The 14,173-nt window shown below is 36.1% G+C and overlaps 1 protein-coding gene across 1 annotated transcript; it reads right to left on the bottom strand.

Moving 5' to 3' along the window:
- Nucleotides 1-84: 84 nt before the first annotated feature.
- Nucleotides 85-2,077, bottom strand: LOC126583162 (uncharacterized). The gene is made up of 5 exons (XM_050247472.1): nucleotides 1,912-2,077; nucleotides 1,766-1,818; nucleotides 765-944; nucleotides 579-659; nucleotides 85-477 (listed from the first exon to the last, which is right to left on the bottom strand). The coding sequence occupies exons 1-5, from the start codon at nucleotides 1,966-1,968 to the stop codon at nucleotides 309-311; spliced, it is 540 nt and encodes a 179-aa protein (XP_050103429.1). The 5' UTR covers nucleotides 1,969-2,077; the 3' UTR covers nucleotides 85-308.
- Between the last annotated feature and the right edge of the window lie 12,096 nt (nucleotides 2,078-14,173).

Here is a 14,173-nt window from a genome sequence, read left to right as displayed (position 1 = left end):
ATGGACAAATTTTTCAAAAGATAAAAGAAGGTCCGGGCCACGAAGAGAAAAAAAAAACGCATTCTTTTATCAATGAAACAAAAATGAAAGAAAATATATGTTAAATATGATGAAGAACAATGTGTAATACAACACAACTGCAGAATCTATAAGTTCGACGGTTAAATCCCGTGGGAATGGATCCCTCCCCATTTGTTCATAATTCGTAGGCATGTCCTCGCCGGGGGGCCAGTTACGATGCATAGCAGCTTAACACATACAATATAATGGCATACATCATGGGGAAAAAATGCTGACATTTTAGTTTGTCACTTTTTACTTAACAAGCCCGAAGAAGAGAGGAGGCGTAATGCTTGGTTGGAGTTGTTCAACACTGCAGATGATCTAGGTACCTGCATTCTCCTTTTCTCCAAGAACGCTAAGGAATTCTGTAAGCATTGAGGGGCAGGTGTCTCCTTCAATATGATAGTATCCACCCTGCAATTCACATTTTCGCTTATAAGAAAGATCGCATTTCATTCATAATGGAGTGGCATTAAACGTAATCTTTCGCTGTCGTTATAGAAGAGGTCACTCACCCTGAGCTTTTTAGCTTTTTCTTCTTCTTAGCGGACTTTGAGTCGGTCTTCTCATCCTCAGAGTCCGAGAGGAACTTTTGCCTGCACATGGAATGTGGTCATTTGGTTACAATCTCGTAACTAAAGATCAGCATCTACATACAAAGAGAAGAGAGAAAGCGAGGCAGAGAGAGAGAGGGGTCATACTTCTCACGAGCTGCAAGCAGCTCAACGATGTTGCTTGGAAGCATCCCTCCATTACCCAAAGATTCTTGGTTTGCTTCAGGTTCAGAGGCATCTTGAACACTTACAGACGGCTTTGGTGTTTTCTTGGGTGTTTTCTTTTGGGCCCATTGTCTACGACGTTCTTTTGCTTCACGAACCACCCTATATACAGTAATATCATTTTCTGTTAAAATTTATTTTTTAGGCAAGTAATGCAAAATGTGGATACCGTAATCTACACCAAGTTTTTATCTACAAATGTTTCACAAATGGGTGCTTCGACCCAAAAAACAGAGAAAAAGAAAGAAAATCAACGACCAGTAACACTTATTGACTAAACTTTTTATTACTCATCACAGGTATAAAACTTGTCTACATAACATATGTGATAGAACATTTTCAGGGTTGCACCAACATTCGAAAAACTCCTCAATTACTCCACGAGGTTACTGCAGTTGGTCGCAGTTGATCACATATAAATACATTCATCATTCGATATTGCAGAAAGCATTTTTTTCAGTACATTGCCAGGTAATATATCAGACAACACAAAGCATCAAACTTCTTCCACCCTTAGAAACATATAAACACGGGAAAAAAAACTATCAGATAGGAATTCAACCACAGAACTTCGATGTGATCCCGCGGATTCATTTATCTATTCCATTTAATAACACGATTTCAAGCCTATCACTTTGTCAAGAAGCATAAGAAAAAGAAACATAATTTCGTATGTGCTCTGACTAGTGCGAATTGAGAGAACACTACAAAGAACCCCAAACAGAATTCTGAATTTCCGAGTTTCCTGAATTTTTCGGGCTTTTCGTCTCTTCAAATCAAGCCACGCAGCACAAGTTTATCATTTTCATAAGAACACAGTCCAGCTCAATCCAATGAATTTAATTTCCAACAATTATAAAGCAACAAACCGAAACCTTAAAAAATCAAAACATTGTTTAGCAAATAGAGCAAGGTGAACCCACCTGGCTTTGTGCTCTTTCTGGAGCTTGTTAAGTTCTTGGTCTTGTTGTACTCCCTGTAACCATTAACAACGTACGAACAAAGTTCAGAACTTTATGGTCGGAAATAAAAACATAAACTTTCAATTTTCCCCAAACATTTAGATTACCTGCTCGGCCGTGAGCTCCTCCGGCGCGTCCGAGTCGTAATCTTCTCCGTTCGACATCGGATTCCAACCCCTTTTTGTGTCGGGAGAATTTCAGGCGCGTCTAGGGTTTATGGTTTAAGGCTTTAAACCTAATCGAAGAAGACGATGCTGGTTGTGCAACTTTCGGGTCATGGAAGAGTAGGTAATCGAATTCGAGTTAGTATTGGGCTGGGCCTTGGGCTTGACTCTTATGGGCTAAACAACACTGGCCCAAAATTATTGTGATAATAAAGGGGGGGTCATTTTTTGATTGAACCGATATAGTTTCATTACCACAAACAACCAATTACGAGGGTGCCAGATGAGTATATATGTTCTAGTAACCAATTTCTTGATATGAAGGTAATTAGCACAAAACACAAATAATTTTTGAACCTCTATACGGCTATCACATAAACCACACCACTAAAACGAGGAGGGGGTCTTAAATGCTGTTTAAATTCAATTTTAGAAGTCAGTAAATGTGAGATCAACACAATTGTCAAATTCTCTAAATTCTACAGGTTTTGACCAACTAGCTACCCATCTAGTTGTATTTTCACTTGAAATGTTGAAAGAGGTCTCAAGTTAAATTGTCCTCTTTGAATCGAATTTTATTTCCTCTTAGGGATTAGGATAGGTTTACTATCCTTACGAGCTTTGTATAGTTTTATGATCCTTTTTTGTAGTTTGTGTCACCGAGTTTTGTTCTACAATGGGGAAGAAGAATCTTAGAATAAACGTCGAAAATAATTTGGGATGTATTTAGAAAAATATTTTTCTTTAAAAAAAAAAATCTTATGTACCTAAATGGTAATTTCATATTAGGGTATATAATTATTGAATAATTAATTTTTATGTGGAGTATTCTAATTATATGTGGGCTGCTAACTAAAAAACTCACCCCATCATATAAGTGGATTAGCTTGAACTTGTATCAAGCTGGACTCGTTAAATAAATAAACCAAGCTAAGTCAAAGCTCGATAAAATTCAAATAAACAACTTAAACATTATGATATTCGGCTTTGCTTAGCTCTGTCTATTCTTTTTGGCCATATCAATTGAACACCGAAAAAGAGTGGAGTGTCTTTAATTAAATGTGAAGTGCTAATAAAAAACTCATCCTTATATAAGTGGATTAGCTTCAACTTGTGTCAAGCTGGACTCGTTAAAGAAATAAACCAAGCCCAAGCTAAATCAAAGCACGATAAAATTCAAATAAACAAAACTTTAACACTACGATATTCGGCTTTGCTCAGCTCGTCTATTATTTTTGGCCATATCAATTGAAACACCGAAAAAGAGTGGAGTGTACGTATTTAATTATATGTATAAAAAATCTCATCCCATTATATAAGTAGATTAGCTCGAACTTGTATCAAGTTGGAGTCGTTAAAGAAATAAACCAAGCTAAAGTCAAAGCTCGATAAAATTCAAATAAACAAAACTTAAAGCACTATGATATTCGGCTTTGCTCAGCTCGCCTCCATACTTTCTGGCCATATCAACTGAAACACCGAAAAAAGAAACATTATCCCTCATGTTTTGTAGTGTTTAACAAGCAATATGATTAAAATTGGTTGAATCAGATTATAATTTCCACTTGTATTTCCTAAACAGTATGCGCCCACAATTGTCAACCAAGTTAAATCTGATCATACAAATTGCATAAGCCCGTCTGTTTTACACGTACGGCGATGTCGATACTCGTCATGCAAATTACACCATTCCCATCCATACCTGATATAAATATTATCTTACCTCAGTGAAACAGTTTCTTAATTTTGTATTAGCGATGATTAATTAATGTGTAGTTTTCTGGCATGCACTAGTGCTTTGGCACCGACTTCACTCCAACGGTCAAAGAATACAGCTTTGTCCATTAAGCAGATTATCTGTCTTTGAACCATATTTTTATTTGTAATTTGACAACTGATTGAAAACAACGTTAAGTCCCAGCCAAGAGAGGTACACACAAAGTTGTAGTACGTAAACAAAGGAACATGAAGTTGTTGAACCAGCTCCAACGGCTGTTTGGTAATATTTACTACATTATTATTGCTAATGGATTTGGCACCCAAGACCCCCATATATAGATGCTGTTAACTAGCTGGTATTTGGATTAGGGAGTGGGTATACAGATGTTGCTGTAATTGTTTACATTAAGTTTTATTTATTTATTTATTTTGGATAGTACTTACATTCCTTACTTGAAGGAATGAGCTTATTCCCTCCATGCAAATAATGTATACCCATGCTACAGATTTTATAATCGGAACCGTTTAATTTTTTATCTTCATTTGAAGTTCAAATCTACAAAATATCATTTGATCGGATATCATTTAGTCATTGAAATGTATAGGACAAATTAACGGTGTAGGTACCAAGTAACACATTCATGATGAACCATTCATTTATTTGGTACGTTTGGATGTGTCAATGATTTTTCGATTTGAATGATATTTGGTTGGAGTGATCTTCAAATGATGATGTTGGAAGACTATAAATAAATTTGAAATGACGTGTGCACCTTTTATGCGGAAGCTTGAATCTCAACACGCTCCTACAAACACAAACAACTACTCTAACCCTCCGTGCACGTCTAGAACCTCGCAGATTGTCGAGTTGGCTACGGTATGTCGAGTTGCCCCTTGGTTTTCGCCTCCTAAGACCTAGAGCCGAAAGTGATAGCTCTAAAGACCTAACTAGAATATTTGAACTGTGGAAAAACTTGTGTTTCTTGTGTTTTCTCTCTTCCCCAAAGCCTCATAATATAGTGGTTGGGAAGAGTGTACAAAGACTGAAAAGCCCATGAAAATCCCAAGTATATTCTAATATGAATATCTCTTGATTTTCATCTAATTATCACATAGATAATTAGTAGATTAATATCCTCATGTGGGTGGAATATCCTTTGATATGTATTTATCCCATAAGATAAATCCTACATTTCCCACTCACACACATAGGGTGTGGCATAGTCTCAATCAACACACTTAGTTCACATCCATTCTAGTCTATCTCCTCATACAGGAAACGGGACGTGTGACCTCACGAGAAAGAACATACATAACCAGGAGCACTGCCATTAAGCTATCACTAAACTAACAACAGTGCATCATTCGGAAGTTCATCACTTTATGCCCTAGACTGTTCGTCGCACACCAGACTTGACATTCTTTATCCCTCATTATGAAATAAAAAAAAATTGTTATGTCTCACAAGTATCATGTATCCATGTCTTATGTTTGATAACAAATATCAAAAGATGCCGTGCAGATAATGAATCACATGACATGGTGTTTTCTTCTAACTGTCTTCCTTAAGCTCTCATGTCAGTCTAATTAGATTTAACTGCTTGCCTAGACACGCCTTTTGGGACAATAGCTATAACTTGATCGTCTTAGATAAACGTGCTAAAGTAGCGATCATTAAACCTCATATTTCTAACATAGACTTTAGTTCAAAGGGTATAAGGGTGGAATCGTATAGATTCCTTGTGGTTCACACAGTGATTGAAGCAAGGATCAATTCATCACTCCCACTATCAGTCGGTTATAACACATATAATATGATTTGTATGCTATGGTGTATCCTCATTTCAATGAATGTGTCACATGTCCATTGGACATACACCATACGGATCTTAGTCTAGTTGCTACACAAGCGCCTAACCTGAGTCTTCTAGCCTAGTCGCCTCTGAGTCTTCTAGCCTAGTCGCCTTCTAGGCACCCACCTAGATACTCATATCCGGCTTTACAAGCTTCAACATGAAACAAATCTCATGTTCGACTTCTGTTAAGTTTCATCTTAGACATTTCTAAGGCGATGTTTACCTTGTGCATATTGGTACTTCAACATACACGTCACTACTACAAATCACAATTTAACGGTTATTTTAGCTCTGATTTTGATGATTTTTTATAGCTACACTCCTCGACCCTATAAGAATGTAATGAATAAATTCGATCTTTAATTTAAAATATTTACACTAGTTATACTTAATAGAAGTATAATATTAATTCTAAGTGTTTGTTTAATCTACCATTTTGACACAATATGCATTCTACGAAACTTTTTTCAACGATCCAATCGTCAAACTTATTTGTACACACTCCGAGATTACATACGTAAAAAATTGTAAAAAACAAGCATTCAGAGATTAGGTAACGGAGCATAATTTTTCGATGGTTATAAACGAAAAATCAAAATTTGATGGCTATTTTAGCTCTGTTTTGATGATTTTTTACAGCTACACTTCTCGACCCTATAAGAATGTAATGAATAAATTTGATCTTTAATTTAAAATATTTAAACTAGTGGATACCACAAAATCTTATTTTATACTTGATGGGGAAGTATAACATTAACTCTAAGTGTTTGTTTAATTTACCGTTTTGATGTGATACGCATGCTACGAAACGTTTTTCAACGATCCAACCGTCAAACTTGTATGTAAACACTCCGAGATCACATTCGTAAAAAATTGCAAAAAACAAACATTCAGATATTAGGTAATGGAACAAAAGTTTTCGATGGTTATAAACGAAAAATCACAATTTAACGGTTATTTTAGCTTCGATTTTGATGATTTTTTACAGCTACACTCCTCGACCCTATAAGAATGCAATGAATGAATTCGATCTTCAATTTAAAATATTTACACTAGTGGATAAATCTTATTTTATACTTATAACATTAACTCTTAAATGTTTGTTAAATCTATCAATTTGACAGGATATGCATTCTACGAAACTAGTTTCAATGATCCAACCATCAAATATGTTTGTATATACTCCGAGATAGCATGTGTAAAAAATCGCAAAAAAAAAAAAACATTCAGAGAACCGTCCAAAATTTTGCTTTGTTCGTGTCGGTTATATCCGATAGGGCCATGAGTGAAAAAAAAATATTTAAAAAATGTGTTTATTTATTTATTTTAAATCAACATAACATTTTAAAATAATAAAATCAGACATGATAGAGTACACTAGATGTTCATGTATGTTTATGTGCCAGACAATGTGCTTTGTGACGCATTGAAAAAAATTGTTTGAATTTCTTTGTATCTTATTGCTTGCCTATGAGGGAGCATAATCCTTATTACAAAAATGAAAGAGCTTCAGATTGTAGTATGTTGTTATTATTCTCTCAGAAAATTTATGGCTCGTGGGAATTGGGTTCATTAGACTTTAAAGTCATGAGTGAAAAAAAGAAAATTTAAAAAATGTGTTTATTTATTATTTTTAATCAATGTAACATTTTAAAATAATAAATTTTTTATTTCTGTCGGTTATAACCGCTAGAATACTAAAATAATAACCGCCAGAAAGTAAAATAATAAAATAGTCAATTTCTGTCGGTTATAACCGCCACAATTAACTTAAAAACTGCCAGAATCTGTCAAAAATATTTTTAAAAAATGATTAAAAATTACTATCGGTTATAACCGACAGGATATTTTTTATATCTGCCAGTAAATATCCGCCAGTACTTTATGTCGGATATAACCGACAAGATTTTTCTAATATCCGCCACTAATTAAATGATGTGTTGGATATAATTGATCCGACATGATGTTTTTAATATCCGCCACCATCTTCCGCCACCTAAAGCTAATATTGTAGTAGTACGTGTTTGGTCTCCCAGTCCAATGCGTTGAGGACACAAATGTCTCATCCTACTCGCTATCTCAGCGCTAGAGCGAATCGTTCGAGTGAAAAACCGATTCTAGCTTGGTGACACTCGTAAAGATGTGTAAACAATCATTTCAAAAATAAATAAATATGAAATGAAAAACTTCAATGCATTTTTATTCAATAGTAATGTCAAATACAAAGAAAAACACATCAAACCCTACATAAACCCATATTCTTTACATGAGTTAGAAACGAGTTTCTAATTATGGGTTTAGTCATGGGATCAGCGAGCATATTGCTAGTTGATATATGTTTCAACGCTACTTCACCCTTGGTAACCTTGTTCCTAAAGAAATGATATCGTGTATCTATGTGCTTAAATTTACCATGATACTTAGGATCTTTAGTGTATGCTAAGGCCGAAGTACTATCACAGTAGACAAGTATAGCTTCTTGAGCATAAGCCGTAACTCCCATTTATCGTGGAAACCTCCTAAGCTAAATAGCTTCTTAAACAGCTGATCTAAGGGCAATATATGCTGACTCCATTGTGAATAGAACAATACAAGTTTGCTTCTTACTACATTAAGAAACAATTCCATTTCCAATGACAAAAGCATAACCTGAGGTGGACTTGCGTTCATCTCTGTCGCTTGCCTAATCTGCATCATTATATCCTCTCAACTTCAGATCCCCTCCCTGGTAACATAGGGCTAAATCTTTTGTTCCTTGCAAGTATCTCATAATCCTCTTGACGGCTTGCTAGTGAGCTTATCCAAGATTACTTTGATAGTGGCTTACGATGCCCAAGGCATGGCAAATGTCCGGACGCATGCAAAGCATTGCGTACATCAGACTTCCTACTACAGAGGCATAGAGGACGTTTGCCATTTGTTCTTTCTCTTTCTTAGTCTTTAGACACTGTTCTAAGGACAATATCACACCTCTTTCCATATGAGTGTTTATGGGTTTGGAGTTCTCCATCTTAAATAGTTTAAGTACCTTCTTAATGTAAATCTCTTGAGCCAAACTTAGAAGTTTCCTTGAGTGATCTCTCTTGATCTTAACTCCAAGCACATAATGTGCTTTACCCATATCTGTCATCTCATAATAGGATGACAACCACGCTTTTGTGGTTTCTATGGAGGTTTTGTCATTTCCCGCTATTAGAATGTTGTCAATATACAGAGAAAGTATGAGAATACTTTTCCCAGATTTCTTAAGATACACACATTGGTATTCCTCAATCATCTCAAAACCAAATGAAGTGATTACATTATGGAATCTAATGTTCCACTGTCTAGACGATTGCTTGAGGCCATATATGGAATGTTTTAGGCGGCAAACTTTGCGCTCTTGTCCCTTGGTCTCGAAGCCTAGAGGTTGATCCATGTATATCTCCTCATCTAGTTCTCCATTGAGAAATGTTGTCTTAACATCCATTTGGTAAAGTTCCAAATCTGGAGCAACAATAGCTAAAATGAGGCGAATAGAGGCAAACCTCACCACAGGGGAAAATGTCTCTTCATAGTCTACACCCAATTGCTGAGTGTATCATTTCGCCACAAAACGTGCCTTATATTTGTTAATTGAACCATTCGCCTTGCGTTTGATTTTTAAAATCCACTCGTTTCCAATGGTTTTACGCCCAAGCGGAAGGTCAACTAACTCCCAAACAATATTTTTGTCCATGGAGCTCATCTCTTCCTCCATTGCAGTTATCCACTTTTCTTTGGCCGTTGAAGACAACGCTTCTTTGTAAGAAGAAGGTTCGTCTTCCTCTGAAGGTATGCAAATGTAGGCTTCCCCATCAACCTCAAAATGACGTTTGGGAATGTGGCCTCTCTTGCTTCTTCGAACTGTATGACCTTGAATTTGAGAGGCTACGCTCCCATTATTAGGCATATTCTCTTGAGTGCTTATGGATACATTACTCCCACTGGGTTGTGTACTCCTACTTGGATCAAGTCCTCCTACATCATATTCAGCGACCATCAGATTGGAAAATAATTCCCCTCATTCGCTTAAAGATGTTACGAGTTCTTCATCTTTCTTCAACTTATGAAGATCAAGGTTTTTGACAGTATTGCCAAGTTTTGGGAAGTCATTCTCTATGAATTCCACATCACGCGAGTCAATCTCGGTTCTCCCTCCATCTGGATGTTCACCATACATCACATAACCTTTCGAGTTTTCACAATATCTTATAAAGATATGTTTATTTGCTCTAGGACCCAAGTTTCCAAACTTATGTGATTGATTATGAACAAATCCAGCACAACCCCAAGGACGCAAATTAACCAGATTGGGTTTTACATCATTCCAAAGTTTGTATGGGGTTGAGGGAACCGTCTTTGAAGGCACACTGTTAAGTATATACGTCGCAGTCAATAATGCATCACCCTATAAAAATATGGGGAGATTTTCCTACGCCATCATAGACCTGACCATGTATAATAAAGTTATGTTTCTCTATTCAGCAACACTATTTTGTTGTAGCGTGTAAGGAGCAGAAAGTTGTTTGCGTATCCCTTTACTTTCACAAAAAACCTTGAATTGGTCAGACAAATACTCGCGTCCACGATCAGTGCGAAGAACTTTTATAGTCGTCCATTTTTTATTCTCAACCTCAGCTATGAAGCATCTCAAACAATCTAAAGCTTCACAACATTGAGCGATCAAGTACACATAACCATATCGCGTGTAATCGTCAATCAAAGTCAGGAAATAAGAGGCGCCATGACGAGCCTTCATACTCATTGGTCCACAGATGTCATAGTGGATTAACTTTAACGGTTGAGTAGCTTGAACAACCTTTCCAAAAGGCTTTCTAACTACTTTGCCAACTAAACAACACTCACATATAGGCAGATTGTCATTAGTGAGTGATCCCAACAGGCCATCTCTAACTAACCTTGTCATTTTATCTTGCCCTATATGCCCTAGTCTAGTATGCCATGTTTCAGAATTAACATGTTTAATAACAGTTACTAAAGAAGTAAAAGAACAAGAATCAATCAAATCCAAGCAAACAAAATCTTTCCTTATTGAACCATATCCAATTACTTGATCCAAATAGGTCATAAGTCTAGACGGGCTTAAGTAAAAACAATATCTTTCATATAAAAGTGCAGTAACTGAAAGTAAATTAAATTGCATTCCAAGGGCGTGCAAGACATCATGTAAAAGTAGTTGACACCTAGTGCTTAGTTAAAGTCGATACGAACCAACTCCCAAAACTTCTGCACAACTTCCTTCACCCACGTACACCAGTGTGACTTTGCTGGAAAGTGTTGATAATTTTTGAACCCTCTTTTATCTCGCATCATATGCTTGGTTACTTCTGTGTCTACAATCCAATTGTCGGATGTGTAAGCAACAAGTATATTCAAACATACACAAACAATGATAGATTTAGGGTTAGGGATTACCTTTCTATTTGACCCAGTGCAATTACGAGCGAAGTGTCCCAAATTTTTACAGTTAAAGCACGTTGACTTGGATTCGTCTTTCTTGCCACATTTACCTCTGTGGGCCTTGATCTTATTAGAATTAGGAGCAAGCTTTGCTTCCTTTTTCTCAGACTTGGTATTACCCTTTCCTTTGAATTGGTTACCCTTTTTGGATCTATCTTGAGTCAAAAGGGCAGTACCCTGGGTCGCCATTTGGCGCACACCTTCCAATTTAACATGAAGCGAGATGTCATGAAAGTTCTTAATATGATCATTGTGTGTCATGATCTGTTTAAGGGCATCCCACGAGTCTAGAAGGGACCTAATCACAGCTTGGACTTACTATTCATCGGTGAGGATACTCCTAGCAGCTTTCAAATCTCGTATCATGCTGGACATCTTCCTAAGATGTTCAGATGCAGAGTGCTTAGGATCCATCTTGTAAACCTCAAACTTCAACACTAGACTTCTCAGCCTAGTAGTTGAGGTTCCACCAAAAGCAAATTTCAGCTGGTCCCACATCTCCTTGGCGATTGAGTACCCTTCATACTCACCAATAAGATCATCATGCATGTTGCTTAACATAGTAAAGCGCGCACTTCGATCTTTCTTGAACCAAGATTTATAAGACCTTACTCTAGCCATATGTTGAGCCGTAGTGGTTCCATCTCTCTCAAGATCAGGCTCATCCACCAAAGCCTCTAAAGGCTTCAAGAGCTCTTGTCCATTAAGAAGATATTGGATCTTCCTATGCCAAATATCATAGTTGGTTCCAACCAGCTTTCTCCTTTGGTCAAATCAACAATAACATTTTTGGCAACCATTTCTTTCTACAAGGGTGAAATAATTTTAACATTATTAATTACACATCTTACATTTATTTATTTCAAATACTCATTAGAAAATATTTCACTTTTTCTCTTAGGTTGAAATTGAAAAATCCGCTAAGTCGCTCGTAATTACCATTCAATTCTAAGAGTCAAGATCATATTTTCTAATTATTTTCGATATAAATCTAATTTAAACATTATTATGTTTTAAGCTTATCCATTTTTCATGCAACATCCAATTGAGTGCACAACGATTAGGGTTTTTAGACAATGGGCTCGACATATGGGCCTCCGTAAGTGCGACCAAGTCAAATCTGGGAGGGGTGGCAGTGCGAAGCTTTTAAAAACCGAACCTCTTTGACACCCAAAGTGTCTCCTTAAAGATTTTTTGTAGACACCACATCAAATAAGAGGTGACCATTAGTGAACCCCAACCTAATTTCATTATTTTTTATTAATTAGGTAATCTTTTTTTTTTTTTTAAATATTCTCCTAAAGAATATTCCTTTCTAATTTAAAATGCTCAATCAACATGAGCAAATTTGATCAACATTATCTCTTTTTGATTTTCCTAAAATCTTGGCATGTGTTGGACATTTTTTAAAGGTTAATGAAGAACGTTTCCTTAATTTTAGTAAATTAAAAATGTCTATAATACCAAACCTAAATATACACTTACGTAGGTCAGTAAACCACAATGATTCACTTGCCAGCTGTGTCCTAAAAACAAGGCCCACGCGCCGCCATGCACCGCCTTCTGGCGGTCCGATGTCGTTCTTTTGACCTCCGTTGGATTGAACTCCCTGAGATGAATCCAACAATGTAGCTAACATCCATGAAAACCTAGGGATGTACTCGTACTTGCTTAGGCTGAGAGTGGAAGAGATGAACCACTATTTATCATCTTCTTCCAAAAAAATCTGGAATTTCCAGATTTTTCACCCTCGCAAGGCCTGTTTACAAAGGCCATAACTTAGCGAATATGTATCTGTTTTATGCGTATTTTATGTCGTTAGAAAGATACGATTACCATCAACAATTAAGTCTTATTTGACAAAATCCAAAAACAATTCTAACCTCACGAAAAAAGGGTCGTAAAAACCTTGAAAAAATTCGTTTTTCATGCTATTACGAAACTAGGGTTTCAATTATCTCTCTAACCACTTGCTTTTTCTTTACCAAATTTTAAATATAGTCTCATATGAATGTAAAGAACATAACCCAAGCGTTAAAACCCAGAAAAAATAAGCATGGCAAAAACGAAAATTTTAAAGACAAACATTCATGGCATATTCATATATATCTCATGCTTTCAAGGTTTTCATACATGGCATATTCATTTATATCTCATGCTTTCATGTGAGGAGTGTGTGAGTGGATTTGATACCATTATTGGAAGACTATAAATAAATTCAAAAGGACGTGTGTACCTTTTATGCGGAAGCTTGAATCTCAACACGCTCCTACAAACACAAACAATTGCTCTGACCCTCCGTGCACATCTAGAACCTCGCAGGTCGTCGTGTTGGCTACGGTATGTCGAGTTGCCCATTGATTTTCACCTCCCAAGACCTAGAGCCGAAAGTGATAGCTCTAAAGACCTAACTAGAATATTTGAACCGTGGAAAAGCTTGTGTTTCTTGTGTTTTCTCTCTTCCCCAAAGCCTCCTTATATAGTGGCTGGGAAGAGTGTACAAAGACTGAAAAGCCTATGAAAATCCCAAGTATATTCTAATATGAATATCTCTTGATTTTCATCTAATTATCACATAGATAATTCGGAGGTTAATATCCTCATGTAGGTGGTATATCCTTTGATATTAATTTATCCCATAAGATAAATCTAGTAGATGATTAGTAAATTGAACGGTTCCGATCGTTGAGTTTGTATGCTCAAGATATGTTATTCACAATTGTAAAGATATGTGTATCCCCCTCATGGGGGAGATACAAGTATTATTCTTATAATTTTTTCTTAGAAAAGTTGATATACACCCAGATGTATCAATGTATTTTAGGAAAAATCCAAATTTTTTATTTTGTTTATAAATTAAACCTTTTGATCAAAATTACAACTATGCAAACTTTCCTTCTTTGATTAGGTCATGATTTCTCATTTCTTTTTATACCATGTTTACCCTCCATATATGTCTAATTTATTGTAGAGATAGACTCTCTCAGAGTGAGACTCTCCATAGACTTTCCCACTCTAACATCTTTGTCACCTCATGTTTTTGGCACAATGATTTATAATAGGGGCATTTTGATATAGGTGCCTCGTTTTTTAATTTTTTAGACTAAACATACACTCCTTTTGAAAAT

Source organism: Malus sylvestris, chromosome 2, assembly GCF_916048215.2.
Source record: "Malus sylvestris chromosome 2, drMalSylv7.2, whole genome shotgun sequence".
In the NCBI taxonomy this organism is placed as follows: domain Eukaryota; kingdom Viridiplantae; phylum Streptophyta; class Magnoliopsida; order Rosales; family Rosaceae; genus Malus; species Malus sylvestris.
The sequence above is the reverse complement of the archived record's forward strand: the minus strand, read 5'-3'. Positions and strand labels throughout refer to the sequence as shown.